Below are 18,641 nucleotides of genomic sequence, written 5' to 3'. Positions count from 1 at the left end.
AGCAACCAATACCTCCCCTTGTCCTCCACGCTCCTCTGCTCTATCCTTGTTGCTTGCTCCCTTGGTTTTCCTTCACCTGCCTTGACCTCAGCCGAATATCCCCCACCGTCCATCCTCGTCCACCACGCTCCTTTGGCTCTCTCCCTCAGCTGGTTCCCCGGGCAACCGCTGACTCTCCTTTCCTTTCCTTAGGGATGTGTTATAAGGAAGAACTCATACACAAGGGGTCTTAAGCCCCATCCCTTTCTCATATGCTGGTCTCGGGCAATGGCAGCCCACGGCGTTCAGTGTACTAGGCGGTGGGAGAGTTTTCCGGCCTGGTAGAGGTGTTTCCGAGCTTGCGAACCATGTTGGAGCGCTTCGCTAGTGTTGGCATTGTTCTGGTGCAGGCCGCGTAGCCACTTGGCTTGTTCAGGTTGCTGCCTTGTCTGCCCCCTGCTCCTATCGCTCAGCTCTGTTTCTCTTTGGGTTGGGCTATTTGCCTGCTATGCCACCGCTGGGACTTCTGCTACTGGAAGTCTGATGGAACAAACCAAAAGAATCTGGCCAGAATGTGGCATTGCTGGTGTGGGGTGATGAACAGCGGTACTGGTTTCATAGATGCAGGCACTCTGGCCCTGCCAACTCCCGCACCAGGCATCTGGGGCAGGACTGGCTGTGGGATTCCCTGTGGTAGACCTCCCACCGCAGGCTGAGAGGGGTCCTCGTCGTCCCCTCTTGACAGGGTCTCTGAGCCACTTGCATTGCAACTACTCCTTCATTTCATAAGCTTCTCACCATTCAAACATGACCACAGTCCTTTGTGCGATGCATGTGATTTGCATGAATTTAAATTGGTTGAATGCTTTATGTTACTGAATTTATTAACCAATTTCTTTGCCGCAAAGTGCAATCAATGTATCCCCAGTTTAGCCTCCGTCAGCCCCCACCCGTCCCCGTTCCTATAGGCCTACCCCAATCCACCATCTACCTATTTTCAGTAACAAAAAAAGGAAGCAAATGTGGTTAAGAACAGTGTGACTGCGACCAGTTTCCTTTCTATTTCACCCACTGCGATCCCAGCTGGGAAGCCAGCACCCGCGCACCCTCTACCTCCAGCAACCTTCACAGCCTATCCGAGCAGAATATAGCGCCAAGAAGCACGCCGGTGGTCCACTGCTACTATGAGCTTCCCCACAGCAGAGGCAGTCCCGCATTGGCCGTGTTAGGGTCCTCGGACCGTCCCCCTGCGGCTGACTTTCTGGCGATTGGGGATGGGCGCGCATCATGGACCGTCCCATGGCAGCAGCAGCTCGCCAGCCTGCCCAGCACCTCAACAACTCCCCCCGGAGCAGCGCCGCAACCCCGCCAGTGCGGTACCCCTCCACCGCAGCGCCAGCACGCGTTGCACCTCCTCCTGGGTGCTTATTTTGAACAGATGTTCCGCGCAGTTTCAGGATATAAACGGATCTGAGGTAGCGGGGCTTGTGGGGTTCACTCCCTCCCTCCCTGCTGCCATTTTGGCCACACCCCGGGAAAGGATCAGAATGAATACACTTGGCGAAGACTGCCCTGGCAATCATTTCTGGAATGCCACCCTGAGGGTGGGGTGTATTCAAAGCATGTGGGTGTATGAAAGATGCTAACGCTGGAGAACTGCAGTCACAGGTAAGTAGCAATGCCTCGCTGTGCATGCAGAGAGTTGTGCTTTTGACAGGCCCTCTGTTTCCTCTGTTCACTGATGACGTGTCTCCTTTGCCCCCCTAGGCTGCATCGCAGGCGTTGCGCCCACAGTACAAGGTGGCGGTGCCGCAGTGTAAGCCGCTGTCTCCGGGAGAGGTTCTGGGCTGCACCTCGCCCCGTCTGGAGTCCGGCGTGGAGGCCCTCATGTAAGTGTTGTTTCACATCTGAGGTTTTCGTTATGGCAGACAACCGGAGCTGTTCCACCACGCATGCTGCATGCTATATGATATCTGGTTTTGTAAAGTGCTCTAAGAGCTCGGATGAGCCTTCTTGGCGCTGAGATCCTGCATGAGTTGTATACAGTTCAAGCTGCAAATCACAGCACAGCCTGGAATTTCTCACAGAACGGAAGGTACTTGTCTAGTGGGTGGACATTAAGTGGTCGGTTGTTCCAGAGCATTGTGGTGTGTGGTGAAACACATGCTCACCATAGTGCACGTATTGTGTCCTAGGTGGACACCCAAGCTCATCGGGAGGGGGAGCATCGACGTATTGTTTTATTTTTATTTATCACTGATGTGCTGCCTTGTGGCTGCACGGGAACACTTTGACACACTGCACAATATTGTAACACAAAAAAGGTGAGGTCCCGGCAGACTCGGCAAACAGAAGCAGCACGAGTGCACCCGTACTAGATTGAAGGTCCTGTGCTCCTGAGCGGGGGTCCCAGGAGGCCTCCTACCCTGAACACCCTCACTCAAACGCCCCGTCTTTGGGAGGGGTCCACGGGTGGTCTTGAAGAAATTCTCCAATGAGGGTGCCATTTGATGTGTTCCCAACTGACTTCCCTGGGCCTGTTCTGCCGGAAGCTCGCCTTGCCCGGGCAGTGTGCCATCCGGGGTCATTTGTCACGCACTCGCCCTGCACTGGGGGTGGCCTTGTGGCGCTGTAGGCTGCTTGGGGGCTTATTACCGCACACTGTAAACCGTGAATGCATATGAAATGACTCTGCTTGTACACATTGCACATGGCTATATCATTCATTCAGTGACGTCACATACTGTTACTGAGCTATAGCGCAGAACCTAGCATAGCATGGCTTAGCATTGGACAGTATTTCATAGCATAGCAAGATAAACAGCAAAGAGTAGCGCAGCATACCAGCCCCCCCCCCCTCACATAGTGCATTCGTGTATTATAACTGTATAGGTAGGTGGCTGAGGGTGTGCTGCATGCGCGTCACTGTGCACGTCTGGCCGTGATAGAAGAGCGTGCGTAACTGCACAGTAAGTGTTTTGCATGCACAGTGTGTGCTGGAGGAGGAGTGCACGTACACAGGGTTCGGGTGTTATAAGAGTGGGACTGCATGCACAACTGTGTGTGTTTGTAAAAGAGAAAATGCTACACGGGTGTGAATGTGCGTTATGTGTACGTTACTGTGCAGGGGGATACGAATTACGGCAACGAGCCGTGTGTGTTTTGTACGGTTACCCGCACTGGCACACGCGTGTATATTGATTGATGTTGGTGTGTTGTGTAATGCCACGTCGCTCTGCAGCCACTTCACCACTCGTGTCTGTCTTGTGGAAGTGCGGCCAGCTGTGCATTGGCCTCTGTAACGCCAGATGGGCCCTACAGGTAATTTCATCCGAAGTGTGAAGGGAGGGAAGCGTGGGAGTGTGCTGCCATTGGTGGAGCTGGAGGAAGTAAATACCCACCTAATCACTTCCGAGGTCACAAATGGACAGCTGTTATATGACGAGATGGATTGACATCTAGAAAGCTACTTCAACTCACATCTCGGAAGTACCCCCTGAGATAGCACTGTGACTCTCTTGCATGCGCTGCACAATTAGAATTGCTCTCGCTCGCTGGACTCACAACTAGAAAGTACCGCCCAAGATTGTTGTGTAATATAGTTGCCTATGATTTAGATCTTAACCCAAACTCATCACTACGCTTACTCTCTTCTATACACCATCACTCAATCAGAGTACAGTTATAGCCCTCGATCAATTCGGCCTAGCTGCTCACATACGAACATAAACATCTCATAATTCTAATAAAATGAAGCTATATCCCATGACAAACCAGCCTCGCTACAACATAAGCGTCCTACAGGCCCAACGCAGCCCGAACCCAGTCCTGGTGTCCACCCGCCAGACTGCACACATTCGACTGACATCAATACCACCACACCTAATACTAGGAGGCAGCTACCATCAGGCAATCGCATCAGCTGCGCACATAACTGGTGCACCCAAGCACCCTATGACACCTATTCTCTTTACTGACCTGGACTGCGGACCCTGAGGGTGTTCATCCTACCAGCTGTTTGAGATCATACCAATGATACATAGAGCGCTATATAAATGCCCAATAACATAACATAACATAACTAACACACTGCAGGGAATCCCAAAGCTGGCTCCTCTGTCGGGAACGGGCCCTACTCCAGACTGCCTGGAAGTTCTTGGGGCCTGCTGGAAGCGTGTTGGGGTTATCTAGGGTAGTGCTGGTGGATGCACACCCTTTGCGCTAAGGCTGGAGCCTTACCCGCATAGTCCAGCCTTTTCTAGCAGGAATATTCCATCTCCTGTTATGAAAAGGCAACAGTGGGAGTTTGGACCCTACAGACCTGGAGAGGCAACTGGCCTGAGAGTTCATGACACAACGGCTGCTAAATTTGGTTAATCCAACCTTTTTTTACTTTTCAGTTGCATGTACTTAGGTGGTTTTGGGGGGGTGGGTAAGTAGGACATAATGTTGGGCGGAGGAGCACTTGCAACCTTGTGAGCAAGTGGTTTGGTATGTGATGTTACATACTGTAGCATTTATGGAGTGCCTGGCCCTGGCGGGGGTCTCCAGAGCTTGGCCTGCAGAGCAAAGGATAAGAAAAGGGGTGTCAAGCGGTGGGGGAAGAAGGGTGCAGACTAAAGAAACATTGCAGAAGGAAGAAGAGTAGTGCTTGTGGTTGCTTGGGGCCATCCAGCCAAAGTGGACCATGCATCAGGATTATAGATATACGGAGGGTTAATGCTGTGGTTTCTGCAGGACTGGGAAAGGTTTACACCAGGGCAGCTTCTGAGAGCTAAATTGGTATGACAGGCCAACCCTTTTCCAGTTAGAGAGTGCTTCACTGCCGGACTGGTTTAGTGTACTGGACTGTGCAGACCGTCTGGAAAGGGGAGCCAAGAGCATCTCTTAGCTCCTTACACGTGTTAACGCCAACAGGAACTCCTGGTGTCAGCCTCCCATCCTGTTCATGATGAGCCCAGGGGCCTCGCTTCTACCAGATCCTATAGCAGGAGCCAGGCTGGCATGTCAGATGACCATTTGAAAGCGACAGACTCCAAATGCTTTTATTCGAATGCATGTCTGTATGTATGTATGTATGTATGTATGTATGTATTTATTTATTAATTTATTTATGTATGTAAAGCACCTGGCATCCAGCTCATAAGTTAAACATTTTTGCAGGGAGTGTTCCAATGATCATAAGCTTGCAGGTTGGCGTGACGACCGGATGGCTTATACGAACAGCAGGGTTTTTAATGTTTTTCTGAAAACCATGTGGGATTCAATGCCTCTGATGGCGGGAGGAAGCAGGTTCCAGTTAGTCGCTGCTAGAACTGGAAAGCTAGAGCCGCCTGCTCTAATCCTGAGGCTTTTGGGAATGGCGAGACGGTTGGTTTGGTTAGATCTAGCAGGTCTGCTTGACTGGGGCGCAGAGAATCTTTGCGCGAGGTATCGAGGTGCTGTGTCATGGCGACACATGTTGGTCAATGCAAGGGATTTGAAGAGGATGCGTTCTTTAACGGGCAGCCAGTGGACGGATTTTCTGGTGGCCGAGAAGTGGTCTCTTTTGGAGATCCCTGTGGCAGCTCTGAGGGCATTGTTCTGCACTGTTTGAAGTTTCTTGATGTTCTTTGCTGATGTGCCTAGTAGGAGTGTGTTGCAGTAGTCTAGGCGAGATCCTATGATTAATCTAGCAATGGTGAGTGAGTTTTGTTGCGTTAGGAATGGCCTGGCAGCAGTGATAAGTTTTGAGTGGTAGGCTGCCGCTGATGAAATAGCATCTGCATGTATGCCCTGCTCACCCCAACCCAAACTATTAAGCCTACACGCTCGGGCTCAGCCCACCGTCTCACCGTGCCCAAATTCAAACGAACCAAAGCCGGGGGCCAGAACTTCCCAGTAGTAGCAGCAAAAAGCTGGAACCCTCTCCCTCCAGCCATCAGAGCTGCCCCTTCCCACTCATCATTGCTTAGAAAACGCAAACGCTGGCTCCTTACATCCAATCTGTGGCACTCCCACATCGGGAGCCACCACAAGACCCTTTGCATACCTATTTTGGCACATATGGCCAACTCTCACAGTGGAACTTGTATACTTCAGTTTGTACATACCACCATACCTATTGCACACCTATTTTTGTACTTCTGAACCAAGCACTCAGAACTCTCAGACTGGAAATTGCATACCTCAACCCTTACATATTGTACATTTTCAAATGTGTTACCTGTATATCACATGTTTATACCTTGTTGCTTCCTAGTAACACCTGTAAATAGTTTTTACCCTGTATCCCCAGCGCCCAGATACCTAGGGGTTAGGTGTGCTGTACAATGAATAATAAATAAATAAATACGTAAGCAAAGAGTGCAATAGGCAATGCTTGATGTCCATGCCTGTCTGCTCAAATACAGCATTTAAAGCTAGTGTGCCTGCCCCCCGCCCACCCTTTCTCCCAATCCCTGAACAGAACCTGTCTGCTGGGTGCCTCGCAGCCCTTCCTGCCTCAGGATGGGAGTCGTGTCAGGTGTCGAGCAGAGCAGGGGGTTTGCAGGCAGCATTATTTCCGGAACGCCCTCCAAGCCTGAACGTTAGTCATCCAAGTTCACATTGGGAGGCCTTCCAACTACAAAGGCCCATTCCCTGCTTGCTGCTGCCTTTAAATCCCCCCTGACAACAATGGGAGCTGTGGAATGGTATTTGCGACCCCCCTGCTCTGCTTAGACAATGCCACAGCAACCCTAAGTGACTAATGGACGGTGGAGTGCATCGCCCCCGACCTATTAATCAGCACTTTATATTATTATGTATATTCAGCCGCTCATTCCAAACAGTGGAAATCATAGCTTGCATGTGCCAGCGAGAAGGCAGCCGGGTCAGCTCGCCAAGTGTAGAAGCAGCCTTGCTTTGCACCCCAGCTTCGTTCCGCACAAGTTAAGGGCACTGAGATTGTTGATGCTTTTGATTTATTTATTCAAATGTATTTAAAGTGCACGGGGCATCTGGCGCTGTTACATGAAGACATAATCTGGTTACAGTGGAAGGAAGATGGTTACAAAGCCATCATTATTACAGGGCACATTTCGTAGCATACGTAGGCGAGCAAGTGTAGGTGAGGGAGGAGGATGTTAGTTGAATAGTGTAGTTTTGAGGGATTTGCGAAAGGAGTACAGCGAAGGTTGATTGCAGTTAGAAGCGGAGTTGCTGACAGCCAGGCGCTGTGCTAGGCGTAGGGGGAAGGCAGGGGCAAGGACGTTGGGTGGACAACGCCTTGCATACTTTTTTGCATGGCAGGCTCGTGCTTATTATGCCAGTGACTCAAAATTCGGGTCGGTACGCGAGTCAGTCACTTGGCCTAGGCCAGCCCTGCCCGGGTCGCCCACCTGTATTCAGAGATGGTGTGTGCTGTGCATATGGGGGATTGGCAGTCATCCCATGGGGTGAGTAGCTTTTATTGCTGGCCAGTGGCTTGGGCTCTATGGGGGAGTGGCAGTCATGCCAGGGGGTGAGTAGCTTTTAATGCTGGCCAGTAGCTTGGGCTCTATGGGGGATTGGCAGTCATGCCAGGGGGGTGAGTAGCTTTTATTACTGGCTAGTAGCTTGGCCTCTATGGGGGAGTGGCAGTCATACCAGGGGGTGAGTAGCTTTTATTGCTGGCCAGTAGCTTGGGCTCTATGGGGGATTGGCAGTCATGCCAGGGGGTGAGTAGCTTTTATTGCTGGTAGTAGCTTGGGCTCTATGGGGGATTGGCAGTCATGCCAGGGGGTGAGTAGCTTTTATTGCTGGCTAGTAGCTTGGGCTCTCTGGATACAGTGGAGGATTATTTCGATTTTAAGGTTTTTCATTACTCCATGTACAGTGTTCTGGTGCCTTCAACGCTCTCAACATTAAAATAAGCCATAAGGAAACACATGGGGACAATAGTGATTCTAGAGAGGTTCGGCTCACTTACCATGTGCCGGTCCCTATGTAGCAAGTGCGAACTGCACAAGCCCGGGAGGATCTTGCATGGATGATCCCTGCTCAGCAGCCATGCTTCTGCCATGGGAGCCCAGGTGTTGGAAACGCAGGGGCTCTATCTTCGGAAGGGGAGATCCTGAAGGAACCCCGAGGCTGCGGCAGAGCCCTCCCTTCGGGCAGTCTGGTCCTGCCTGTACTGATACCTCCCACCTCTCCCCTTCTCCTCCAATAGGTTTCATGCAGCTCCCCGCAACTTCAGGGGAGCCACGCTCATCGAGCGAAGGGACCCGAGGAAGTATCTGTGCCCTTCAGACTGTGTGTGTTATGTACTGCAAACATTAAGCTAATCTCCAGGTGATTGCATATGTTGCTGGCTCGTAGGTATTTTTGTTGGGGGGGGGGTTACAATGGAATAGACCTATTATTATAAATGCAGTGAGATAGCTCAATTGACCATTGTGTCCATTGCCGAAATCTGCCTGCACCCTACAGGACGCATGTGTGCATGTAGGTGGGCCTGCCCAGATGGGCCAGATAACCAGCGTTGAGATGAGTAACGCAGCCCATTCTCTCAGCGTTCAGATGAGTCCCCCCTAGACCGCGCTGTATGTAGCTGCCCTTACTATCATCATTATCCGTTCTAGTAACTCCCCGGGTGCCCCGGCTTTGCACTGGGCGCGAGGTTCCTCTTGGTGGCCCATGGCAAGGACATTCATGCCTCTGGACTCTAGAGGGCTAGTGTGGCAAGCCCTCTGCTCTGCTCAGGTGATGTCTCTAGGCGGGTAGGCCTTCTGCTGTACATAGCGTATCAAGGGGATGGAGGGGGGGCTCTCCTGCAAGTAGTGTTCATCAATACAACAATAATTTGGGGAATGATATACTAATAATAATGTGTGTTCTTTTATAGTGCTTCCCGCCACATGTCACCTTCTTGTAGGTGCTGTAACAGGTGCTATTATCCCTTTCTGCGTCACTGGCACTAGATTTACCCCGCTAAACACCATGGAAATCTTGGGGGCGAGGTGGAACATTGTGAGGGAAAGCAGAACCTGTCCTGGGTGTAGAGGCCCCCAGGTTGAATCTGTATATCATTGGTGTATGGAATGGGAGAATCTGGTGGAGTGGCGCCAGGTCTATCTAGGAACATGTTTGGTGCAGTTCCATACCATGAATAAGGGCATGGCTCGGCATGTTCTATTAGAAGGCTCCAGCATGTAAGAAGTGATGCTAAGCACACTGTAGCTGTTGCTGGAGGGTGCATGCTATGCGATTTTATATCTAGAGAAATATGGTTTTATGAGTTGAGTGCTGTATTAGCTCATGTACATGTTTTATTGTAAGTTATACGTGTGGAGACTAAATTGCTCCTTTCTTTTGTTTCACTGTTTGCGAAAGGCTCGAGGAAGCCAAGCACAATAAATAATAAAAAAATAAAAACATAAAATGGACTTGGAAAGGATGCAAGTCTAAGCCAGCGCTTGCCCAGGATTCGAACTTGCGGAGTGCAGGCTGCCCTCGTCTCCGAGATCAGTGCTGTAACAGGTGCCACAGGAGCACAGCCTGCACCAGATTCTTCCAGGGGGTCAAGCTATGACAGACCGGATGCTCTTGGAAGGATGGATTCTCCCATTTGAGCAGTCCGCTGTGTGCAGAGTGACGCCTCATTCAAGCAGCGGGGCACAGGGGAGGCAGTCCTGGTAGTGTGGATGGATGTTCGTGGCAGTGCTGCTGTGCCAAGATAGGCGCCCTCGGCAGTGGAGCTGCTCTCGTGTAGGCAGTCTCGCATCATGCATGCCCTGCTGCTAGTGTTACTGTGGGGAGGAGAGCTCAGGGCAGAGGCGGATCTAACGGCCGCCAGGCAGACAAATGCTGACGGTGCCCCTGTGCCAGGCCACGCCCCTTCCACACAGCACAGGGCCCTTTCTGTTGCGAAGTCACTGCAGTCCAGCTGATAATGAGCACCTGGAGCCAAGCCTGCGAGGCACTCACTGATCTTAACCAACGTTTCATCTTCTTTTGAAGAGGCCATCCTGCAGCAGCGTCCAGCCCACTTCCAGATGAGGGCCGCCATCTCCCTAGTGCAAATAAAAGCACTCTTATTGGAAAGAATTCTGGCGCAGCGGGAGACCCTGCTGAAGTGGCGGGTCCCCTGTGCCCCTCTCATGCCAGCTCTGGGTAGCCAGCGGGCATGCTGCAATCCCACGCCACATCCGCATTCACCACGAGCCAACGTTTCATAGGAGGCCTAAATGCCGGCGCAGGGCACAGGCGAAGGTCACACGCCGCACAGTTTCCGCAGAAGTGGCTAATCCAAATCTTGGCCTCAGTCCGTAGCAGTTGTTCCCATGGTTGGGACATCACTTTGTGTAATTGTATACAAGTAGTTGCATCACAGAGACGCAAAAAAACAGCGAATGCGATGTTGTAAGCACATGCCATACTGACTCGTTAGAAAATACACTAAGCCCCACACACAGCTCCTGATAACTATAATGTGCATGTCGTGTCTGGCTTTTTGTTGTAAATTGGCCCTATGGGTATACAGTGCCGTCCTTCTTTCGATTTCACCTCCCAACAATTGCACGGCGACAGTTGCACCTTTTTACTCTTGTTACAATTCAAATTCCAATTTCATTTAAACGAGATTTATTTTAAAAAAAAATAAGTTAGGTTGGTGTGAATGTTTCACCAGTCAAGCGCTGGTCTCTGACGTGGCTCCAGCCTGCACTGCAGGGCTGTTATCAGTGGTGTCGCCAGGAATCAAATTTAGGAGGGGCACAGAGGGGGCCGAAGACAAAAGTAGGGGGGGGCATACACAAAAGTAAGGGGAGAACATCCCTGCTCGTCTTAGGTAGGGGGGACACATGGGGGGGGCGCACAGGGTTTCACAGGGGGGGGCTGCCCCCCCCCCCCCCAGGATCCTCTCTAGCGACGCCACTGGCTGTCATAGCCTTTCATCCTTCGGAGGTTGATAAACTGATACCATTACACAGGTCAAGGGTACCTGTTATTACAATGTTATATATGAGAATCCATGTTTTTTATTAGCTAAAGGCGGGGCGCGTATTTATCAACAGGCGATGGTTCCATCTGTTTATGTGGCTTTAAAAAGGCACACGCATCGACGGACGATCTTTGCATTGAAAGGGGTGCATTGTTGCCATGAAGAGGTAAATAGGCTACGAATACTTGAGTTTTAAGGGTGGTGCAGGGGAGTATCCAGCATTGCAAGAGTGGGGGGCCAGCCACTAAGAAAGTCCTGCTACTTTTCCCCCCCCAAATGCAGGACGCGCAATTCCATAAGGTCTCATTCGCGCCCCCAAACTGCCCACCCTTGCCCCAATCTACTATGGCAGATGGCAATTTAACACACAAGAAAAAAACGGCAGAATCATTACAGATGCAGAAAACTCATCTAGTAGGGCTGTGTCCAGGCGCACTGGGGCAAAATACATGTCAACCTCCTAATCTGCATATGGATGGCACCAGCAGAAGTGACTTCACAGAAACGCTCATTGCAATGAGCACCATCAGTCTTTGATACTTGGAGGCACATGTGAGTGACTTTACAATAAGTTACCATAAGTAAGCCACGTGGCAAATAGCTTTCTTATAAATGGAGCAACTCTATAGTCATCAGGCTTTTTTTTTAATTAACAGCATGATATATTAACATAAGGTCTGAAGTGAATCAATTACAGAGCTGCAGATAAGACAGTGCAATTAAATGATTTGCCCAGGATCACACACTTTGGTTAAATGTTGAAACCGGGATGTGGACAATTTAAGCAACTGAGCACATCTTCCCAGGTTTAGTTGATGTAGATATTTATTAAGATTTTGCTTTGCATTTCATGTGCTTACCTAACACAAGGTTTTTATCCGGCGTGCACAGTGTTGGGCTAGGGAAACCAGTTGAACTCCTCCTAAAGAAATATTCTGTCTTCAGCCAGGAGCTACTGGGCAACCTGGTCTTATTCCAGACCTGCTATTTTGGAGTTCGGAAACATGTCAAAAGTAGGAATGCATGCCCCACGAGCACAGTGCTAAACTATCTGCAGTGTATAGTCTCCTCTTCTCTGGAAGATGTCCATGCTGTGCAGGATATTTTTGATCCTGCCAATAGGCATTGCAAGCGCAGAGAGGAGCAAGGCGTGTGAAAAGCTACATGCGCTCTCCCATGACACAGAAGCGTCTAAGGGACTTGACGCTTCTGGTAATTGAACAATATACTGTGTATAATTTAGATTTATCAAAACTGATGGAAGCATTTGCAAAGGCACGAAGAGGCAGTGTATTCCTATCAAACTTGGGGACCTTTGGCTGGCTCTGGAAATGTATTTACTTACTTCTAGTATTCCACTCTATTTTTTTATTTACGCGTTGGGCATTATTTTATGAAGCTTAGCTGGCAATTGTGTATTTACTTCCCTTATTACACAAGAATGTCTATAAAGGAACTGTTTTTTTTGGTTGCACAATACTGAATGTATTGTACTGCCAAATGTGTACTTATTAAAGACATATTTGGACAAGGATTTGGATTGCTGTGAAAAATGTCCAGAGTTGTAAACAAACATTGGATCCAACTTGACTTCTTAGAGCCATTTTTTTAGGAAATTCTGTGCTCTTGAAAAGCTTTAAGTAATTCTCCTTCACCCTTAGCCTTGAAACATGTTCATTTCCAACATTAGCTTCAGGTTTGATCCTCCAATATTACCACTGATAGCAAAGCCTGCTGAGGAGGCCCAGCTGTTCCCAGTTAGTGAGACCCCTCAACACAGGTAACTGTAATAAAGACAACTTAATAAAGAATAGCTTTTATCCCTAAAGTTTGCCATTATGCACTTTTGACCACAATTAACCCCGTCCACCCAAAGCTCCGCCACCATGACCCGCCCACCTAGGGCCCTGTGTCAGGTGCTGCCCACGGGGCCCTTTGCCTTAAATCTGCCACTGGCTCAGGGGCAATGTGTTCGCCTTGGAAGTTGACACAGAGCACCACAGGTTCGATCCCCGGGTCCGCGCATGGAAACCTCTGGGTATTAAGCGCGCTATAAATAACCTAGCACACCATATCATGTATTGTGCCGAGAGCACTCATTGGTGATTTGGTGGTGGGTTGGAATTTCCAGTAGGTAGCAGCACCTCAGAGTGAAGACGCCCAGACAAGTAGTGTGAGCGCTATTGTGTAGGTTTCCGCCCAGTGGGGGCTCTGGGGTACATTGTTACACAGGTTGGGCACCTGTGTACACAGTGTGGCAGGTTAGAACGCTGCAGTGTAGTGTGCCGGAGATGTGCATGTGCGTAGTGTAGTGTGCCGGAGATGTGCATGTGCGTAGTGTAGTGTGCCGGAGATGTGCGTAGTGTAGTGTAGTGTAGTGTAATGTGCCGGAGATGTGCGTAGTGTAGTGTGCTGGAGGTGTGCATGTGCGCAGTGTAACACGTTGCCAGGTCTCATCTCAGCAAACACTGGGAACTGATCCGACTGGACTCCGTCCTGGAAGCTATGCTGACAGGTTGCCCCCAGAGGTGTACCCTAAAAGGACCACCATGTAAGATCCCCCGAGTCCCAGCCAGTGATGCGCGAGCTGGCTCGCCTCTCCCCCAAAGCCCTGGACTGCTGGGCGCGAGGCCGCTGCAGCGCCGCTGTCCAGGCTGTGCACAAGCGGCAGAACATGCCCCGTCAGGCGCTTTATTAAAGGACACGATTCGCCTTGTTTTTTGCATTCCCAGCAAAGCGTGTGTCAGGCTCATGGAACGGCAGATATGCGCGCGGATACACGAGCTCATTAGAGGGATATGCATTGAGGACCCAGGGCAGCCACTTGCCCCGCTTCAGAGCAGTGAGCGCAGCAGCTCTGCAGTTCTCGCATCCACCATAATTAAGACGTATCTCTGAGTATGGGGTAGAGGTGTGCGGGGCAGGGGGGACATGGGGTACAGGAAGGAGAGCCCCCCCCCCGCCCCCAGAGGTGTGCGGGGCAGGGATAACATGGGGTACGGGAAGGAGACCACCCCCCCCCCATAACAGAAACAAGCATTGGCAATGCCTACAGTTTGGGCTTTTGTGTAGATATGGCAAAGGTATTTGCCAGGCATTGCCGCAATGGTATGAACTGGCCATTAACGGTAGCAGCTCGGACATGTTGCATGTACCCAGGCATATGAAATGCCTATCTAATACCTATACACAAACCGAAACTGTTGGCTTTGCTAATGGTTGTTATTAACAGGACTTCAGTGGAAGACATGCATGCCTCTCAAAGATCAAGTGGCTAAAGGCAGACCTGGTTAAGATATTGTTATTACACCACTCGTGCGTTTACAGCACCAATTAAACCATTAGCTCCCAAAAGACTGCTTTGAAATAAAAACACTTTGAGTGCAGCGTTTGATTTGAAGGATTGATAAAGCTAGCTCGAAGAGATCACATGAGGGTGTGTTTTGGGCGGGGAGGGGCAGGAAGTGGGTGGGAATAGCCTTAGAGATTATCATGCCCATGGGCAGTCAATGGTTGGGTAAATAACCAAACAACACCAACCAGTATTGTCTCCCTCTCATGCCATCTCACCCTAGCTGCACTCCAGTGCATTAGTTTCGGCTTATAGCCAAGGCTAAAAATGGGGGTCTACAAAGGTCTATCAAACTGAGCACGGGGGTAGGGGGGGAGGTGAGTCATGGACTAGGAAAGGAGGCAACCCCCTATAACAGAAAGAAAAGGGGGTTGATAAAGGTCACTCAAACCTGGTCTAACAAACCTACCACCTTTGCAATGAGGATGATTTAAGCACACGGAACCGTGCAGTATAAGCAAGCCGCAGAGAGTTGGAGTGCTAAGGACTGACTGCACCAGCATCACACTGAAGGGCCGCAGAGAACTAACCCCAGAACAACGGGGAAGCAGGGTGGATGTATTGCCTTTGTGGGACTTCAGAATGACTAAATATTGAACACAATGTCCAAAAAGAAGCTTTAGAAATGTGTGTTACAACGGCAGTATGTATCACTCAGAAAAAAAGGATTGGTCTGAAGTTCTCGTTAACATAAATGTCTAAATGTAAAAAAAAAAAAAAATCATTTTTAGCTTGGGATAGTTGGTGGTGCTTGCACCACTTATAAGCCAAAACTAGTGCATTATGATTAGAGTATAGATGGGGAGAGGAGGGGCACACAGCTTTTCAGTGTTATTTGGCTATTTGCCCACCTATGGACTGCCCATGGCCCTGCTAATCTGCTTAGCCATTCACACCCAGTTCCTGCCTCTTCCCGCCCAAAACTCCTACTCGTGGGAACTCTTTGAGCTGCCTTTATTCAAGGCTTACCATCAAACTGTGCACTTTAAGTCCCTGTCAGTGTTTTGTTTTAAAGCAGTCTTCTGAGGGTTAATGACTTAATTGAAACTGTAAACACGTGACTGGTGTAATAAAAATACAACCCAGGTCTGCCTTCAGCACTCGTTTATAAGCACTGTGTGTCTCCTTCACTGAAGTCCCGTTTAAAACAAGCACTGGCAAAGCCAACAGTTTTGGCTTGTGTATATGTATTCGGCGTCTATCTGCCAGGCACTGCCATTATATGCCCTGGTACTCGCACCATGTTGCCCCTGCTACCATCAATGGGCACTTAATTCCACTACGGCAGTGAATGCCCAGTGTCTTTCCCATGCCTACACAAAAGCCCTACCTGTTGCCCTTGCTAATGCTTGTATTTGTGTTATAGTTTATAAAAAAAACCTTTCCCAATATATAGTGCAAACGATATACATAGTTCAAAAACCGAAGCTATCATCTTAGTACAGTATAAAGATAATTAATGAACGCACAAATAATCACACGACCTACATATTATTACAATCTTAAAACATGCCATTCGAAGTATTCAATCTAAAAATGTACCATCATAGCAATTCTCAACTAAACATTTGTGGAACTCCTTATCTTCAAAAATCGAATTGATGCAATTGTCCAAGATGTAAGCTGTACCTCCATGAATCGGGCCCACAGCAATTCTGAGTTTGCCCCCCGAATATAGACGTTTCCCAGAGTATGAGAATTCTATAGCGCAGAGGGAACCCACAAAAAAATGCAGGTGTTTAAGGGTTTCTGGTGTCTTAGGATCTTTACACAAGCGCAGGGGTCAAGTCCTAAAAGAAAGTGGGGTCACTCATTACCATACCAATTGAATGTGGCATCTCCAGAAATGTGCATTTCGAGGTGCCCTCTGAAAAAAGTGTGTGGGGTGGGGGGGCGTGGTTCTTTTGTGGAATACCCCTAAACTTAAAATGCAACGCACAGGTTCCCATTAATACGATTCTGTTCTGTTTAGAAATACCACACACGCAGATGATAGATACGTTTGAAATGTTCAAACAAGTGACATATTTCTGAAGCTTAATAAACAGAAGCTTTTGCCTGATTCAAAATGGCCACTACAGTTCACAGTGGCTCCCAGCTCGGAGTAGACTAAGACACCACAGGGATGTGATTCCCTACCATTTCAATAATAAATAGATAATGTGGGTCACATTGTTATGAGATGTATGTTCGTTCATAATATTGTGAATGAGAACAAATTTACTTCTCTTTAAACAAATGTGTTCACCGAGCAGCAGGGTACGGCTATGCGTCCAAGCGAGTTTTGTTTACCTTTAACCTTTTCAAAATGGCTGCGTTACTTACCCATTAGTGAATTGGTCACTTATGTTGTATTTACTAATCTTTAAACATGCAGTGTCTCAGGTAGTGAAAAAAGCAACAAATCTATTAACTATAATATGAATCCTAGACCAGGAGCTTTAAAACAGTGATTGAAACGTGCTGGTTGTGAATTTAAAAACTAAAGTGAAATTGGAAACTGCTGCAAGTCATTACAAAAAGAAGGTTGGGTTATGTACTATGATTTGATGTCGCTGAAATGACTTGGTCGCTCAATGATGTTCACAAGAGGGATTTACAATGGGAGCTAGGAGACCAGTTTCTGAGGCCATGCAGAGCTTTGCAGGATTGCGGGTTATGTTATGTTGACTTGTACCGCACAGCGCTACCACCGAGGGGCAGTCTCCAGGCACTCACGTAATTCTGCAGGAAAGAGGACTGGGCATGCTTCAGGGTTGCAGTGGTGTCCTGGCTCGTTAGCTTCTTGGGTGTTGCCGTCTCTGGTGGCTGGCGTGGTCGTACGTGTTGGGGATCAGGCTTCTGATGCTCAAGACTTGCTTCCCAGTTAGAGGTTTGCTCTCTCCTATATACGATTTCCTTGTTTGCAGTGAAGTGGTTGGGAGGCTTCCCAACCCACCATGGCTTTCGTGTACATACTTCCTGTCTGGTGGATACCCAGTAGTATATAAGCGAATGAGTTGCAGAATTTCCTGTTTCCTCACCTCCAAGATTCTTGTGCTATAGCTTCTTTCGTGGACTCTGCCGGATTGGTCCTGTGACAACAAACCACAGGAGTTTATAAGACTGGAGGTTGCTCCCCTTTGGGATTTTACCTCCTTTTAGGGGTGTTGTTTGCCATGGAGTTGCTTACGTAACTCTTTTGTACGCAACCCTTGAGAATCCGTTAAAGACCCTTTTCTCAAGGTACAGTGAGAGAGCCTAGTTGGCAGTGCAATTTATTTTTGTAAACCGACCCTAATGAAGATCTCAATGCTGAGCTCACCCTTGTTCTTCAGCACTGCAAGCTAAACGCCGATCAGCCTGCGTCTAGGGGAGCCTTCTTGAGTGTCGCACCTCTGGTGAGCTTCCACTGAAAAATCTGGGGCTCTGCAAAAGAGAATCATGGTCATGGGAAAATTCTATACCTTAAGAAGCAATGAGATCCCTCATCTTGCTTCCTATGCCAGCTAGGCCCTCCATGAGCTATGGTCCCAATGCCGTCCAAATGACCCAAAGAGACACTTCATGTTTCAAATGTTATTGTTAAGCACGTATTGAATTCTAGGTGTCCCTAATTCGCCAGTTTGCCCAGGACCTATCATGGGGTTGGTCTAGTTTTACCCAGTTTATCCAATTTTGCATAAAGCAAGATCTTCTGTTGCTACTAGATGATAGAACTCTTCACATTCCCCATTTAATTATTCCCTTGTATCAATTGAGAGAGATTTCACAGGAACGTATTTCAAGATCCTCTCATGCCTGGAATGTTTGCTTTGTGGTGTGGCTAGAGTGCCTCACCTATTTATTAGGCGCCTTGCCCATCTCTCACTGAAAGGTAATGTCCTTTATTTACTTATTTATCTAAATTCTTATATTGCGCAACACGCCCATAGGCCTCAGTGCACACATGTGCCTTTAGGCATGTTAGACCTAGGTCTTCCCAAACTGTTAGTGTCATTGCAGTAGTCTTGACTGGGAGATCATGGCAGTTGTGTTTCTTGGGCTTAAGCTCCAAAAGTTGAATTTCCTGCCTCTGGGCAGCATTGTTTTCCATCAGTCACTGATCATATGCTCTCTGTGCTTTTGATATCACTTGCCTGCTAGGGCTATCCTCCCCTTGCTCCTCCCTTTTAAGGTGTATCGGGTCCGCTGGTCTGGACCGCTGCTACCCTGGGAAGAGACGGCACTGCAGGCGTTTCAGCCAGTGATCCACCAATGAAGACCTCTCTGGCCAGAATGGAGGTGAAAAGCAAAACTGGTCGTAGTAGATCGAGGCGTAGTCAAGAGTTCTCTTCAGTTCCTTGCAATGCCTTCAAAAAGCACCACCGGGCTGGGAAAGTAACTGGA

The 18,641-nt window shown here is 48.9% G+C and overlaps 1 protein-coding gene across 2 annotated transcripts in view; it reads left to right on the top strand.

Moving 5' to 3' along the window:
- DPH1 (diphthamide biosynthesis 1) overlaps positions 1–18,641 on the top strand; it is a 1,780,687-nt gene that overhangs the window by 915,806 nt on the left and 846,240 nt on the right. For both annotated transcript variants that reach the window (XM_069615361.1, XM_069615360.1), the window contains one exon: positions 1,747–1,868. In XM_069615361.1, coding sequence (XP_069471462.1) covers positions 1,747–1,868 — 122 coding nt within the window. The remainder of the gene's footprint in view (positions 1–1,746; positions 1,869–18,641) is intronic.

This window comes from Ambystoma mexicanum, chromosome 9 (assembly GCF_040938575.1).
Source record: "Ambystoma mexicanum isolate Mex_15411 chromosome 9, UKY_AmexF1_1, whole genome shotgun sequence".
NCBI classification, from domain to species: Eukaryota; Metazoa; Chordata; class Amphibia; order Caudata; family Ambystomatidae; genus Ambystoma; species Ambystoma mexicanum.
The sequence above is the reverse complement of the archived record's forward strand: the minus strand, read 5'-3'. Positions and strand labels throughout refer to the sequence as shown.